This window comes from Pleurodeles waltl, chromosome 2_1 (genome assembly GCF_031143425.1).
Source record: "Pleurodeles waltl isolate 20211129_DDA chromosome 2_1, aPleWal1.hap1.20221129, whole genome shotgun sequence".
Classification (NCBI taxonomy): Eukaryota; Metazoa; Chordata; class Amphibia; order Caudata; family Salamandridae; genus Pleurodeles; species Pleurodeles waltl.
In genome coordinates this window covers 117358194-117374375 of record NC_090438.1, presented here as the reverse complement: position 1 = coordinate 117374375, position 16182 = coordinate 117358194, and the positions used below count along the sequence as shown (strand labels likewise).

Genomic DNA, 16182 nt, shown 5'->3' with positions numbered 1-16182 from the left:
ACCCTGCTCTAATTGGAACGAGCCAACCCAAACTACCAACCCAGATCATCCCTAAATTAGTGTAGGAAGCTGGCTCTGTATATACTATATCAAATTGAGATATAGTGTGCACCGAGTCCAGGGGTTCCCTAAGAGGCTTGACAGAGGCAATAATAGATAATACTAATGCTCTAATTGTGGTAGTGTGGTCGAGTAGTTAAGCTTATCAGAGGGCAGTGTTAAGCATTTGTTGTACACACACATGCAATAGAAGAAAAACACAATCAATGACTTCACTCCAGACTAATAGGATTTTATATAGAAAAATATCTTTGTTACTTTATTACTAGAACCACAACACTCAGTTCAGAAGTAAATGTTGTTGCAGGTATGTATTTAGCATAGTCATCAATTGTAATCAAATTTCTTATTAATAATAAAGAGATGACACAATTCTAGTAATTGTGTATTTATATAACGAAAATAAACAGAATACAATACGGCCGGGAGTACATCACAGTTCAGCAACTGAAGCCACACTCAACTCAGCTCTTACACACAGTGATTTTTATACCTTCAGTGGGCGCTTAAAACCCACCCACTTACAATTAACAAAAACAATAATTCTTTAAGCGTTATCTGACTGCTTGTTACAAATATACAGTCCTAGCTGATTTACTACATACATAGTATTTAACGTACACAATGTCCTTCCATCCTGCTCTGTGACCTCTACCAATATGTTCCCCCTACAAGTCTACAAGACTCCAAAAGTTTTACGGCCTGTCACCTCCCTTCTGCCAGCCTTGAAACACAAACATCTAACACAGTGTCCCTTTCAAGTCTGTCGTGATTTACCCTTCTCCTTTCCTGCTATCAGAAAGTAGCTCAAACTCTCCCTTGTGTGTGTGTGTGCGCCCTTCTAAGTTATCTGTGGTATGCTAGGCTGAATCGTAACTGCTTTACCCTGCACCTGGCCTCTCTCCTCATTCTCCTTTCTGTCCCTGCGTTCCTTATTGACCATTATGTTCAAACTGAGGCCTGTACTTATCACGTAAAATATAGGCTTCAGCACGTTTGTTTTCTAATTCGTGTGTTGACCAGAGTAGGCCCTCTGTAGTTTTCTGAAGGCCTATTACACAATGTAACTTTGTTTCACTTTAGTCAAGTAAACAGTTTTTAAGAAACATAGAATATCGATTTTAAAAGTGGACAGCGCATTTTCAGAACAGTTCCTGGGCAGAGAAAATAAAGTACAGTTCTAGAGGTAAGAACACAACTTACAGTTCCAGTCTCCATGTTATAGGTAGTCGACCGTTGGGGGTTTAAGTCGACCCTAAACACCCACCACCAGCAACACGGGGCCGGCCGGGTGCAGACGTCAAAGTTGAGCAATTTTAACGTGGGCTCCTATGGAGACAGGGAGTACTCTGAATTCGGTTTGCCAGCAGGTAAGTACCTGCGGCTAGGAGGGCAGACAAAGGGGGGATTAGAGGAGCACTGGAGGGGCTCCAAGTAGGCACCAATCCCACACCCTCTGCAGCACTGGGGCGGCAGGGTGCAAACAGGGCATCGTGTTTCCAATGATACTCTCTGAGGGGACCCCGGGGGTCACTCAGGTGCTGCAGGTGAGGTCCAGGGGGGGTGTCTCGGGCACATCACCTGTCAGACAGGGAAGGTGGCCGCCTGTTGATCGTCGCTGCACCGGGGATCGATTTCTCCAAGGCCTAAGGGCTGCGGGTGCAGTGGGTCCTTTAGCGTCAGTTATCTTTGTCCTGCGCAGTCGGTGTGTGTGTGGGGGGAGGGGGGGTCGGTCCTCGGGATTCCCCTTTGCAGGAGTTGTCGTGGAGGGGGCAATCCAGGGTGGGCACTTGGTCGCCATCGTCTACACTACCACAAATAGAGCATTAGTATTATCTTTTATTGCCTCTGCATAGAGTCCAGGGGTTCCCCAAGAGGCTTGACAGAGTGGTTAGGACTCGCGCTTCTGGAGTGAGGTGGGAGTCCTTCACAAGAGGTTTCTTCTTCTGTTCTTCTTTGGACAGGGCTGCTGTCCTCGGGAGTTCTTGATCCTCTGTGATGCAGGCAGTCCTCTGGAGGTTTTCAGAGGTCGCTGGACCTGCCACATGTCGCTTTACTTCTGCAGGTTCTTTGAAGCAGGAGACAGGCCGGTAGAGCTGGGGCCAAGTCAGTTGTCACCTTTCCTTCTCTGCTGGGGTTTCCACTAAGCAGTCCTTCTTGTGAGGTAATCCGGAATCTGACTAGCTTGGTTCAGGGGTCCCTTAAATACAAGATTTAGGGGCGTTTTAGAGGGCAGTAGCCAATGGCTACTGTCCCTGAGGGTGGCTACACCCTCTTTGTGCTCACCCCCTCTTGGAGGGGGGGGGTTGCACATTCCTATCCCTATTGGCCCTGATGCTCCAAACCAAGATGGAGGATTCTGCAAGGTGGGGGTCACTTCTGCTCGGGACACCTTAGGGATGGTCCTGGCTGAGGTGGTGACTCCTTGTTTTTCCTAATTATCCCTCTGGACTTGCTGCCAAAAGTGGGGCTTTGTCCAGGGGCTGGGCATATCCACTGGCTGGGACTCTGCTAACCAGGCCCCAGCACAAGTGTTCTTTCACTAAAAATGTACCATTGTTTCCACAATTGGCACACCCCTTGCACACAGATAAGTCTCTTGTAAAAGGTACCAGTGGTACCAAGGGCCCTGTGACCAGCAAGGTCCCTAAGGACTGAAGCATGTTGTGCCACCATAAGGGACCCCTCACCTAACCCATGCACACTGCCATTGCAGATTGTGTGTGTTGGTGGGGAGCAAAGTCGACGTGGCATCCCCCTCAGGGTGCCATGCACACAAAACAGTGCCTGTGGCATAGGCAGGTCACCCCTCTAGCAGGCCTTAAAGCCCTAAGGCAGGGTGCACTATACCACAGGTGAGGACATAGCTGCATGGGCAATATGCCCCTACAGTGTCTAAGTCCATTCTTAGATATTGTAAGTAGAGTGTGACCATATTAAGTATATGGTCTGGGAGCTTGTCAAAACGAACTCCACAGTTCCATAATGGCTACACTGAATACTGAGAAGTTTGGGATCAAACTTCTCAGAATAATAAACCCACACTGACAACAGTGTTGGATGTATTATAAAATACACACAGATGGCATCTTAGAGATGCCTCCTGGTCCGTGCCAGCCTGCTACTGAGACAAGTTTGACCCCATGGGGTGAGAACTTTTGTGCTCTCTGGGGCCAGAAACAAAGCTTGCACTGGGTGGAGGTGCTTCACACCTCCACCCTGCAGGAACTGTAACACCTGGCGGTGAGCCTCAAAAGCTCAGGCTTCGTGTTACAATGCCCCAGGGCATTCCAGCTAGAAGAGATGCCCAACCCCCGGATAAAGCCCCACTATTGGCTGCAACTCCAAAGGGATAGTTAGGAAAAACAAGGAGTCACCACCTCAGCCACTGTTAGGGGTTCAAGGCAATCCCAAACACCCAGCACCAGCAACACAGGGCCGGTCAGGTGCAGAAGTCAAACAGGAGCCAAAATAACGTGGTCACCAATGGAGAAGGGGGTACTCTGGTTCCAGTCAGCTTGCAGGTAAGTACCTGCGTTGTCAGAGGGCAGACCAGGGGGGTGTGGAGGAGTACTGGAGGGGCCCCAAGTAGGCACAAAAACCAAACCCTCAGCAGCATGGGGGTGGCCGGGTGCAGTGTGCAAACAGGGCATCTGGTTCTCAATAGAACTCTATGGACGGACCCGGGGGGGCACTTAGGTGCTGCAGGCAGGGCACAGGGGTGCCTCTCGGGCAAGTCACTGACTGGGAAAGGGTGAGGGCTGCCTGCTGGTCGTTGCTGCACCGGTAGGTTACTCTCAGGCCTGGGGGCTGTGGGTGCAGTGCTTCTCCAGGCGTCTGATATCTTCGTCCCGGGCAGCTGCGGTCAGACGGGTCCTTGGGATTCCCTCCTACAGGTGACGTCGTAGGGGTGCAGAGAGGTCAGCCCATGGTGGACACGTCGTCTGTGTCGCCTGGGGGTCCTCTCTGAATAGTTGGTTTCTCTGGACACGGGCTGGGGGCGTTGGGTGCAGAGTAGTTGGACTCACGCTTCTGGAGTGAGTTGAGAGTCCCTTTAAAGTTGGTTTCTTGATCTTGTTTTTGGACATGTCTGCTGTCCACAGGAGTTTCTTGGCCAGGAGTGGCTGGTCCTGCAGAACGCTTTGCTGCTTTTCTTGCAGCTTTTTGAAGCAGGAGACAGGCTGGTATGGTTGGGGCAGAGTCAGTTGGTGTCTCCTTTTCTTCTCTGCTGGGTTTTTAGCTCAGCATTCCTTCTTCTTTCTTGAGGTTGTCAGGAATCTGAAGAGCTGGGCTCAGGTCGCCCCTAAATATAAATTTAGGGGTGTGTTAGGGTCAGAGGGCAGTAGCCAATGGCTTCTGTCCCTGAGGGTGGATACACCCTCCTAGTGCCCACTCCCTTTGGGGAGGAAGGCACATACATCCCTATTGATCCTAATCCTCCAAAGCAAGATGGAGGATTTCTCAGAGGGGGTAACTTCAGCTCTGGTCACCTTAGGGGTGGACCTGGCTGAGGGGGTGACTCCTTCTTTTTCTCTTTATCCCTCTGGACGTGCTGCCAAACGTGGGGGCTCACCCGGAGGCGAGCATCTCCACTAGCTGGAGTACCCTGGGGCACACTAACACCAGGCTTGAGCCTTTGAGGCTCATCTCCAGGTGTTACAGATCCTGCAGGGGGAGGTGTGAAGCACCTCCACCCTGGACAGGCTTTGTTTCTGACCACAGAATGCACAAATGCACTCAGCCCATGTGGTCCGAAACTCATCTGGAAGTGGCAGGCTGGAACAGACCGGTCTGCCTTGCAGTAGCAGTTGGGCAAACATACAGGGGCCATCTGTAAGATGCTCTCTGTGTGCATTTTTCAATAAATCCCACACTGACACCAGTGTGGGTTTATTGTGCTGAGAAGTTTGATACCAGACTTCCCAGTATTCAGTGTAGCCATTATGGTGCTGTGGAGTTCTTAATGACAGACTCCCAGACCATATATACTCAGTATGGCTACCATGCACTCACAATGTCTAAGACTTGAATTAGACAAAGTAGGGGCATGCTGCGCATGCAGTTATGCGCTCACATGTGGTATAGTGCACCCTGCATTAGGGCTGTAAGGCCGGCTAGAGGGGTGACTTACCTATGCCACAGGCAGTGGTTTGTGGGTGTGGCACTCTGAAGGTAGTGCCGTGTCGACTTTCTTTTCGACCCACTAGCACACACAAGCTGAAAGCAGTGTGCATGTATTGAGTTGAGGGGTCCCTGAGTGTGGCATAATACATGCTGCATCCCTTAGGGACCTTCCCTGGCCACAGGGCCCTTGGTACCTGGGGTACCTTTCACAAGGGACTTAACCGCGTGCCAGGGCTGTGCCAATTGTGGAAACAAGAGTACAGTTTTAGGGAAAGAACACTGGTTAGCAGGGTCCCAGCACACTTCCAATCAAAGCTGGCATAAATACTAGGCAAAAAGTGGGGGTGACCATTCCAACAGCGACATTTTCCTACATTGTGTGTGTGGATTTGTGTGTATAGCTTAACTTCTGAGTGTTGGGGTCCACATTGTGTGCTCCACAAGATGGTATCTGCCTATCTCGTACTTTACAGTATGATTGTGTACATTCCTGTCCACTCCTTGCAGTTAGTGAGCTGGATAGATGGGAGAAGAACCCATCCCATTTCCTTTGTTTTAGCTCAGATTTACTTTCCCCAGAGTGAATCCTACTCCAGACAGACAATGTGAAGGAAAAGTGGAGAGAGATTTATGTTATGCAGGTCAGCTGTGCTCGGACTACAAGTAGAGCAAGCAAGATGTGCAGTTTCCCTTTGCTACTGCCAGTTTGATACTGCCCTTAACATCCAGTCCAGCTCTAATCAACAAGAATATTAAACAGGCTAACCCAGAGGGTTCATCTTATTGTTGAGCTTACTAGGAAGGCTGTTGGATTAAAGCAACTTAATTTGTACCTCACTGAATACTGGGTCACTTGGACATCATCCAAAGGAGCACTGGGCAACACTCTTTACTTAGCTAGTTGGCCCTGTTATTGTGCGCCACACGTTGTTTAACACCCTATTGTTAACCTTGAACCAAAGAATCATTCAGAACCATAATGTGGCCCAGAGTTTCTGCCTGTATCCCATGTAATTTGGTTTCAGGCGGTTTGGGAGAGTTTAGCTCCTAAAAATAAATCTCTTGAGCCAAGTCCCATAGTTTAGCATTTTTCACAGTATAACATTTATACGTCCCCAGAATGTTCTTCTGGATCTTTATGTGGATCTTATTTTTTACTTAATTGCCAAACAAAATATTTTTTTTCCACTAAAGTAAAACATTGAGAATTGATGCTATTGATTATTTACTGTCATTCTGTATTTGAGTTTGTAACCCTATTCACCTCCTAGAGTATGTATTGACTGCTCATTCCTTCTTCCCTGAGAGTCGTAGTTATCAAGTTGGTACAAATCTGCCTTTCTGCGGATCATTCATTGAAAATGGGCTCGTAGTTATTTACATTTCTTTTTTACGATTGAAGAATGTCCATTGTATAGTGCATTAACAATGCCCTTGTAGTGTTTACCTTTCTATTTGTAAAAGCAGATTTGAATAAATGCTTGATTTTGCTTTTATTTAATGTTTTTATTCCTTATTTCGAATTTGAAATGGCAGACATGGACATGAAGTCTCGAAGGAGATTATTTAAGAAAGTGCGCGGAAAGGAGGTTTGCATGACTGTGGCTTACAGCCGAGGCCTTCCTGTCCTTCCACCCCGGATGCAGCAAAATATACCCTCAGGGCGCACTTCTCCAATTCAGTGCTCACCGAATGCAGGAAACATGGCAAACTACGAAAATTACCGTCCCCAGTATCCACTTCACAGGCATGGAAGAGGATATGGAGTGTCCAGGTAGGGGTATGTGGGTCAGAAAATGTATTGTAACTTGCATTTTTTTTTTTTCCATTGCTTGTTCCTTTTTTTTTTTTACTTACATTTGAAAGAATTATATGTAATATTTTCAAAGTAAAAAATTTCCCTACCTCTCAGTTGCTACATGGTTACCTTTCATACCCTAAATTAGTGCATTCTCTCTGTCCGTGTATGTTTTCAGAAGTCATGGCTGTAATAACTACTTACACCCTCTTGCAGTGTCAAGATGCTTTGTATATGTTGAAGGATTTGAATCCTACTTGATCCAGGAGAGCTACCCAGTTGTTTGGTGGACCAAAAACATCAGAGCGCGGTAACTATCTCCCCAAAAAGCTCTGACTCAACACCTCCAGCAAAACCTGCACCCTAGTCAAAGTTTATACTTGAAATTTATATATCAGCTTAAAAACCCAGCCACAAGACAACTGAAATTCAGGGGATTGGTCTAAAATGGTGTCTTTACTAGTCATCCAGGAATGGTCCTAAAGGTCAGTGCCAACCCTTGCTTGATGAAACGCCTAAAAAGAAAGTTTGACCTCCCATAGTTCCTCCCATAATGGCCCTCTTTAATGGCATGTGTGGCTGTAGATACACATGCTCTGCATACTCCTGCCATCTAGTGTTGGGTCCAGAGTTGTGCAAGATTTTTTTTTTCTCGAAGATGTCTTTCGAGTCACGAGATCGAATGACTTCTCCCCTCGGTGATATTGCCCATGGACATCAACTCCTTTGTTAAATTGTTTTCTCTCCCACATCTGGTTTGGACATGTGTGCCTCTGCTCTGCATATTCGACTCTATTCAGTACAGTTCTTCGGTTTCTCTACTGTCCTCAACGGTATTATTTTGATTGCACTTTTCCACTCCTGCGCTGCTCTCAAATTTCATGGGTTCGGGCTTCAACTAACTGCCCTTTGGGGTGCCTCCTGTCTCGACATACCTTGCAGAATGTCTCTGGCTCCATCGAAGATGCATGTCTGATGGAACGTACACCCTTGCGATTTTGCCTTTGTTGCAATGCGAAATACCCACACACTGACCACCGCCTCGTGTGCAACCTCTGCAGTCGGCCGCTTCATGGTTGGGTGAAAGGCAATGCCTGCAAATTGTACAGGTCGGGACCGGTGGGGTCGACTGCTTGAAATGTCTTGAGGCATTGTACAACACTCCGGATCTCGTTGGGGAGGAGCATGCCCAGGAGGAGCCAACCGCAGAAGAGTCCTTCTCCATCGAAGACTGCTCTAATGTAGTTTATTCTTGAAATGCAGGACTTACCATCCCCCAGTGCGTCAGTACTGTGCCCCCTGCTCCACCACCCAAGCCCTCCAAAAAATCCCGGCTACCACTTGTTGAGGTCGTCGAACCACCACTGCTGCCCGCCATGGCTGGCTCAGAAAAACAGATTCTGCCACCCAGTCTTCGGGCCCGGCACCAAAGATCGCCACAAAGGCTGAGTCTTCGGCATTGACCTCGGCCTCATCAGACCGAGAGCATGTTTAGTCATCGACACAACCCTCAGTACTGACCCGGTAGCGGTCTCCTTCGACCTCGCCACTGACAAAGCCTCACTCTGCCAAGCCCAAGCTTTCGATACTGAAAGCTTTGAAACCAGATCGTCTTTGGCTTCTTCTCCTCTCAAGCTGATCCTCAAAAAAATGAACACCAGTCAGAGGAAACTTAGACTTAAGAGGGCACTGGCCTCACCATTGCAACTCCTGCTCCCCTCCACCTCCAAAGAGGAAGCTGACTTTTGAGGAGGCCTTGGGCATGCCCCTTCCTCCCAGGAAGAAGACTATGGACAAGGCCACCAGCCCTGCCTATCCTCCTCCTCCTCCACCACTTCCTTCTTTTCCCCCTCCATCACCTTCCTTTCCTTCCCCTCCTCACACACACACCATCATCTCCTACAAATGACCCACTTGATGCTTCTCCTCAATGGTCTCCACAATCTTGACGGGGGTAGAGGGGAAGACTAGAGGGGCCATTAGGTGATCCTGACCTTTGGGGACACACATGACACCGATCCCACTGCCTCTAATGATCAAGACCTCTATCTAGCTCGTCCCTCCCCTCCTGAGGATACCACACTTTCCAAGTTATTGCTAGGGCAGCAATGTTCCATGCTTCCTGGCATGAGACCTGCTGAGTATATCTTCAAGGAGCCAGTCTGTGCTAGGGTCATCACCCCCCAGGAGGATAAAAAGTATAAAACAGCACCATCAGATCCTTTGTTTATTAGCAGTCCAGTACCACGTGACTCCATTGTTGCCACCACTGCCCGCAAATGAGTAAACTTAAGGCCACTGAGGATACTCCTCCTCTTGAAAAAGCAAGAAAGCGCATCAGTGCTGATGGGAAGAGGGTTGTGGCATAAACCGCAAACCATTGGCACATTCCCATTTCGCAGGCCCGTTTGGCCTGCTATGGTAGCCCACTGGGAACAGACTGAGGAGCTTCTGCAGTACCTCCCAGAAGAACATCGCAAGAGGGTTGTAGGAAGCTTGCCTGGTGTATGGTGGACACCTATGGTGTTGTAACCTTAAACCAGGTCCAAGTATCCCCTATTAGTGAAGTGTAGGCAGTGTCTAGGAAGCCAGGGCTCTCTAGAGGTAGCTGTGGATGAGCAGCCAAGATTTATATAGGAGACATGGCAAAGCGTATGCAATATCACTATAGTCACACAGCAACTTATCACACGTGAAAGACCCACAGTGTTAAAAATAAAATAAAGGTACTTTATTATAGTAACACAGCACTAGAATACTTATAGGCTGTCTCCCAAATTGGACAACTGGTAGCGGGCCAAGGGGACCACGGCAGACCACAACCTGTGATGCAGGATCCATGCAGTTCCGGAGGAGAGCAGACCCACACAGCTGGTCATCATTGCAGTTGGTGCCTGCAGATGCATGGGAGTGACTCCTTCAGTCCAAGAGAGATTCCTTCTTATTTCTTGGTGCAGGCTGACGTCTCGCTGACCTCGGAGGATGCACAGCTGTGGAAATGTTGCAGTTGCTGGAAGGAGCAGGAGAAACAATATTGCAAAGCAGTGTAGTCACTGAAGTTGGTGATTGTTCCTGAAGAGTCCAGTTGCGGTTCCAGTGGCCAGAAGATGAAGTAAACCTGCAGAGGAGCCTTGGTGGAATCCCGCACTTTGAATCTGAGGACCCACCCAAGAGGGAGACCCTAAATAGCCTAGGAAGGGGGATAGGTCACCTAGCAGGGTGACCACCTACCTGACCTGGCCACTCGGATGCTCTCAGGGGCCTCTGCACATCTTGGTTTCAAGATGCCAGAATCAAGTGGCCACCTGGAGGAGCTCTGGGCACCACCCCTGGGTTGGTGATTGACAGGGAACTGGTTCCTTTTTCCTTTGTCCAGTTTTGCGCCAGAACAGGGCATGGGGGTCCCTGGACTAGTGCAAACCGGTTTATGCAAGGAGGACACCTTGCAAAGCACACCCGTGGCTGGGGGAGGCTACCCCTCCCAAGCCTTGTTTAGAAAAATGCCACTGTTGGCATGGTTACCCCCTAACTTTTTGCCTTTTGTTGATGCTAATTATGATTGAAAGTGTGCTGGGACCCTGCTAACCAGGCCCCAGCACCAGTGTTCTTTTCCTAAAACTGTATCTTTGTCTCCACAGTTGGCACAGCCCTGGCACACAGATCAGTCCCTTGTAAATGGTACCCCTGGTACCAAGGGCCATGTGGCCAGGGAAGGTCTCTAAGGGCTGCAGCATGTATTGTGCCACCCTGGGGACAGCTTGTGTGTGCTGGTGGGGAGTGTAGGCAGTTGGCTCTGTATATACTATCTCAAAGTGAGAGATCGTGTGCACAGAGTCCAAGGGTTCCCCTTAGAGGTAAGATAGTGGCAAAATTAGATAATTCTAATGCTCTATTTTGTGGTAGTGTGGTCGAGCAGTAGGCTTATCAGAGGGTAGTGTTAAGCATTTGTTGTACACACACAGGCAATAAATGAGGAACACACACTCAAAGACTTATTCCAGGCCAATAGGTTTTATATAGAAAAATATATTTTCTTAATTTATTTTAGAACTACAAGATTTGAAGTAAATACATAAAATGCAAGCTACTCCACACAGGTAAGTTAGGAACTTTGAATTAGAGCAGTAACAGACACAGTTTTAGTTAAAATGGCAATAAGTTATTTTAAAAGTGAACACCGTGCAAAAATCAGCAGTTCCTGGGGGAGGTAAGTATTGGTTAGTTTTTCAGGTAAGTAAGGCACTTACAAGTTCGAGTTCCTGGGCATAGGCAGCCCTCCGTTGGGGGTTCAAGGCAACCCCAAAGTCACTGCACCAGCAACACAGGGCCGGTCAGGTGCAGAGGTCAAAGGAGGGCCCAAAACACATTGGCGCCTATGGAGAACAGGGGTGCTCTGGTTCTAGTCTGCCAACAGGTAAGTACCTGCGTCTTCGGAGGGAAGAACAGGGGGGTACTGTAGAGCACTGGGGGGGACACAAGTTAAGGAATCAATGGAGGGACACGGGGGTCACTCTAGCGGTGCAGGCAGGGCACAGGGGGGCTTCTCGGGCCAGCCACCGACTGGGCCAGGCAGAGGGTCGCCTGGTGGTAACTCCTGCACTGGAGTTTGGTTCCTTCTGGTCCTGGGGGCTGCGGGTGCAGTGCTTGGTCCAGGCGTCTGGTTCCTTGTTTCAGGCAGTCGTGGTCAGGGGGAGCCTCTGGATTCTCTCTGCATGCGTTGCTGTGAGGGTACAGGGGGGTCGTCTCGGGCTGCTCATGAGGTCGCAGTCGCCTGGCAGTCCTCCCTGTAGTGTTGGTTCTCTGGCGCTCGAGCCGGGGTCGCCGGGTGCAGAGGGTGAAGTCTCACACTTCCGGCGGGAAGAGTGAGTTCTTTAAAAGTTGAAAAGTTGTTCACTGTTTTTGAACAGTGCCACTGTTCACGGGAGTTTCTTGGTCCTTCGGGTTCAGGGCAGTCCTCTGAGGCTTCAGAGGTCGCTGGTCCATGTTGGATGCGTCTCTGTGCAGGTTCTTTGAGTCTGGAGACAGGTCGGTAGGGCTGGGGTCAAAGCAGTTGTCGTCTCCGTCGTCTCTGCAGGACTTTCAGGTCAGCAGTCCTCCTTGTTCTAGGTTGCAGGAATCTGATTTCCTGGGTTCTGGGGTGCCCCTAAATACTGAATGTAGGGGTGTGTTTAGGTCAGGAGGGCAGTAGCCAATGGTTACTGTCCTGGGGGTGGCTACACCCTCTTTGTGCCTCCTCCCTGAGGGAGGGGGGCACATCCCTAATCCTATTGGGGGAATCCTCCAAACTTAAGATGGAGGATTTCTGAAGGCAGGGGGTCACCTCACCTCAGCTCAGGACACCTTGGGGGCTGTCCTGACTGGTGGGTGACTCCTTGTTTTTCTCATTATCTCCTCCAGCCTTGCCGCCAAAAGTGGGGGCAGTGGCTGGAGGGGGCGGGCATCTCCACTAGCTGGGATGCCCTGGGGTGCTGTAACAAAAGGCATGAGCCTTTGAGGCTCACCGCCAGGTGTTACAGCTCCTGCAGGGGGAGGTGAGGAGCACCTCCACCCAGTACAGGCTTTGTTCCTGGCCACAGAGTGACAAAGGCACCCTCCCCATGTGACCAGGAACTCATCTGGTGTGTGGCAGGCTGGCAGAAACTGGTCTGCCTAGCACTAGGAGCGGGACTGGGATTCGGGGGGCATCTCTAAGATGCCCTCTGGGTGCAATTTACAATAAATTCCACACTGGCATCCGTGTGCCTTTTATTGTGCTGAGAAGTGTGATACCAAACTTTCTACATTTTAGTGTAGCCATTATGGAACTGTGGAGTTCGTGTTTACAGACTCCCAGACCACATACTCTTATGGCTACCCTGCACTTAAAATGTCTAAGGTTTTGCTTAGGCACTGTAGGGGCATTGTTTTTTTTAATCTTTATTTCGGCCAATTTGGCCATAAAAGATGTACACAAAAAACACACATATGAACATGTAAAACCGTCAAGGGAAAGTAAACAGGAAACGCATCAGATAAAAGACCATGCAATTAAAATAAAAACTTAAAATTAGATAGGAGCCTGCAATTTTGAAATACGGGTACGAATATGCCAGACATTGGTAAGGAATTTGGCTAGTGCAAACACAATTGGACCTGAAACATCAGTTTTTAAAATTCTGTACACCGGGAGGTACTCCCTAAAACCAAGGTTTCTAATAAGTGGTAGGAGCCAATATTTCCTGGCGGCCTTGTAAGTTGGACAAAACAAGACCACATGCAGATCGCTTTCCTCTGCTCCCACACATGTCGGACATAGCTTGGTAGATGGCAGTGTTGACCAGGAGCAGGTGTAAGATCGCAAAGGCAATGTGCCATATCTCCATTGGAGAAATAGCTTCCTGGCCAGCACAGGAGACATAGCATCCAGAACCCTCTCCAGGCGGTATGAGTCCTTGCTTTGCGCGAATACAGATGTTAATGACCCCTCATTCTTGCAGTCTAGGGCCATAGCTAATTTCTGCTCGTGGTAAGCACTGACCAAAGCTCTTCGTGGGATCCTTAGTGAGGCGTTAGCTGGATCCGACCACAGGTCGGGGAGGCCCAATCCCATACAGGACTTTTTTATATATTTTATCCACGGGATCTGTAGAGCTTTAGGGTGGGTTAAAAACTCCCTCAGTTCCGCCCTATAAGAAGAGAGTTCTCCAGTGCTCCATAGCCTTCGCCAGAAGACTATGGGTCTGAGACCTAATTCATCTGCTATTGGTCTCAGACCCAGATCCATCCTCAGGGGGAGGAGCGGAGTACTGGACGGGAGTGCTACTATCTGTCTAATGAAGTTGTTCTCAGTTATAGACAAACTGCAGGAAGCTGTGTGACCCCACAGTTCCGCCCCGTACATCAGAGCTCCTCTAGCCTGTGCCTTGTATATCTGGATAAGCGGCCCCAGCGGTCGATATGTGGAGCTTCTCATCAACCGAGCAATGCCGCCAGTGGTTTGCACTAATTTAAGATTAACCCTAGTCTGGTGAGTTCCCCAAGACATGGTTTCATTCAACGTTACACCTAGATATTCAAAGGTGGAGACTCTCTCTAAACGTGAAGCTCCCAGTAAGGGGTTCGGGCGTGATCTTGGGGTTGGGTTCATAACCATAAACTTGGTTTTGTTAGCATTGATTTCTAACCCCCTATCTGTGCAAAAAGCCACAAGAGAATCAAGGATCCTCTGTATCCCCATGGGGGTTTTGGACAGCAGCAGGGTGTCATCTGCAAACATGATTGCAGGCACCCTGCTGCCATTCAATTTTGGGGCATCAGTGTATTCAGTTCCATTAAGATGGGCGATTACCCCGTTGACGAAGAGGCAGAACAGGGTACATGCATTGTGCTCATGCATGTATGCCCCCCACCTGTGGTATTGTGCACCCTGCCTTAGGGCTGTAAGGCATTCTAGAAGGGTGACTTACCTATGCCACAGGCAGTGGGTTGACTGCATGGCACTCTGAGGGGAGTGCCATGTTGACTTAGTCATTTTCTCCCCACCAGCACACACAAGCTGCGAGGCAGTGTGCATGTGCTGAGTGAGGGGTCCCCAGGGTGGCATACGACATGCTGCAGCCCTTAGAGACCTTCCTTGGTATCAAGGCCCTTAGTACCAGGGGTACCATTTACAAGGGACTTATCTGGGTGCCAGGGCTGTGCCAATTGTGGGAACAAAGGTACAGTTTAGGGAAAGAATACTGGTGCTGGAGCCTGGTTAGCAGGATCCCAGCACACTTTCAATCATAACTTGCATCAACAAAAGGCAAAAAGTCAGGGGGTAACCATGGCAAGGAGGCATTTCCTTACAGGGAGATAAAGACTTATTCGGCATGGCACTCCCGTCAGGGTGCCATGCCCACAACCCACTGCCTGTGGCATAGGTAATTCACCCTCTAGCAGGCCTTACAGCCCTAAGGCAGGGTGCACTATACCACAGGTGAGGGCATAACTGCATGAGCACTATCCCCTTACTGTGTCTAAGCCAATTCTTAGACATTGTAAGTGTGCAGGGTTAGCATAAAGAGTATATGGTCTGGGAGTTTGTCAAACACGAACTCCACAGTTCCATAATGGCTACACTGAATACTGGGAAGTTTGGCATCAAACTTCTCAGCACAATAAATCCACACTGATGCCAGTGTGGGATTTATTGAAAAATTCACACAGAGAGGCACTCTGTGACAAGGAACAAAGCCTGTACTGGGTGGATGTGCTTCACACTTCTCCCTACAGGAAATTTCACACCTGGCGGCGAGCTTCAAAGGCTCAAGCCTGGTGTTACAGCGCCACACAGCACTCCAGCTAGTGGAGATGGCCGCCCCCCGGACACAGCCCCCACTTTTGGCGGCAAGTCTGGAGGAGATGATGAGAAAAACGGGGAGTCACCCTCCAGCCAGGCTAGCCCGTAAGGTGTCCTGAGATGAGGTGACCCCTGTCTTAAGAAATCCTCCATCTTGCTTTGGAGGATTTCCCCCAATAGGATTAGGAATGTGCCCCCCTTCCCAAAGGGAGGAGGCACAAGGAGGGTGTAACCACCCTCAGGGACAGTAACCATTGGCTACTGCCCTCCAGCCCTAAACACACCCCTAAATTGAGTATTTAGGTGCGACCCTGAACCCAGGAAAACAGATTATCTGATGACCTAAAGGAGGACTGCTGACCTGAAAGCCCGCAGAGACGATGGAGACAACAACTGGCTTGGCCCCAGTCCTACCGGCCTGTCTCCAGATTCAAAGAATCTGAAACAGCGATGCATCCAGCGGGACCAGCGACCTCTGCCGATTCAGAGGACTGCCCTGCAACCCTAAGGACCAAGAAACTCCTGTAGGCAGTGGCTCTGTCTAATCTACAAAGAAGAAACCATCTTTAAAGGGACTCCAGCCTCACTCCGGGAGAGTGAGTCCCCTGCACCCGACGCCCCCAGCTCGTGCCCAAAGAAACCAACACTGCAGCGAGGACCCCCAGGTGACTCCCACGACGTGGACACCCTGAACCGACCTCCCTGCACCCCCACGGCAACGCCTGCAGAGAATCCAGAGTCTCCCTCTGACCGCGACTGCCCGGTAACAAAGAACCTGACACCTGGAAGAAGCACTGCTCCTGCAGCCACCAGGCCCGAGAGAAACCAATTACCACTGCAGGAGTGACCAGCAGGTGGCCCTGATCGTTGCCCAGTTGGT

At 49.5% G+C, this 16182-nt stretch overlaps 1 protein-coding gene across 1 annotated transcript in view; it reads left to right on the top strand.

Moving 5' to 3' along the window:
• The window catches only part of LOC138259421 (UDP-N-acetylglucosamine transferase subunit ALG13-like), a 790124-nt gene that overhangs the window by 439137 nt on the left and 334805 nt on the right, over positions 1-16182 (top strand). The window contains exon 13 of the mRNA XM_069207173.1: positions 6721-6958. Within this exon, the coding sequence (XP_069063274.1) occupies positions 6721-6958 (238 nt within the window). The remainder of the gene's footprint in view (positions 1-6720; positions 6959-16182) is intronic.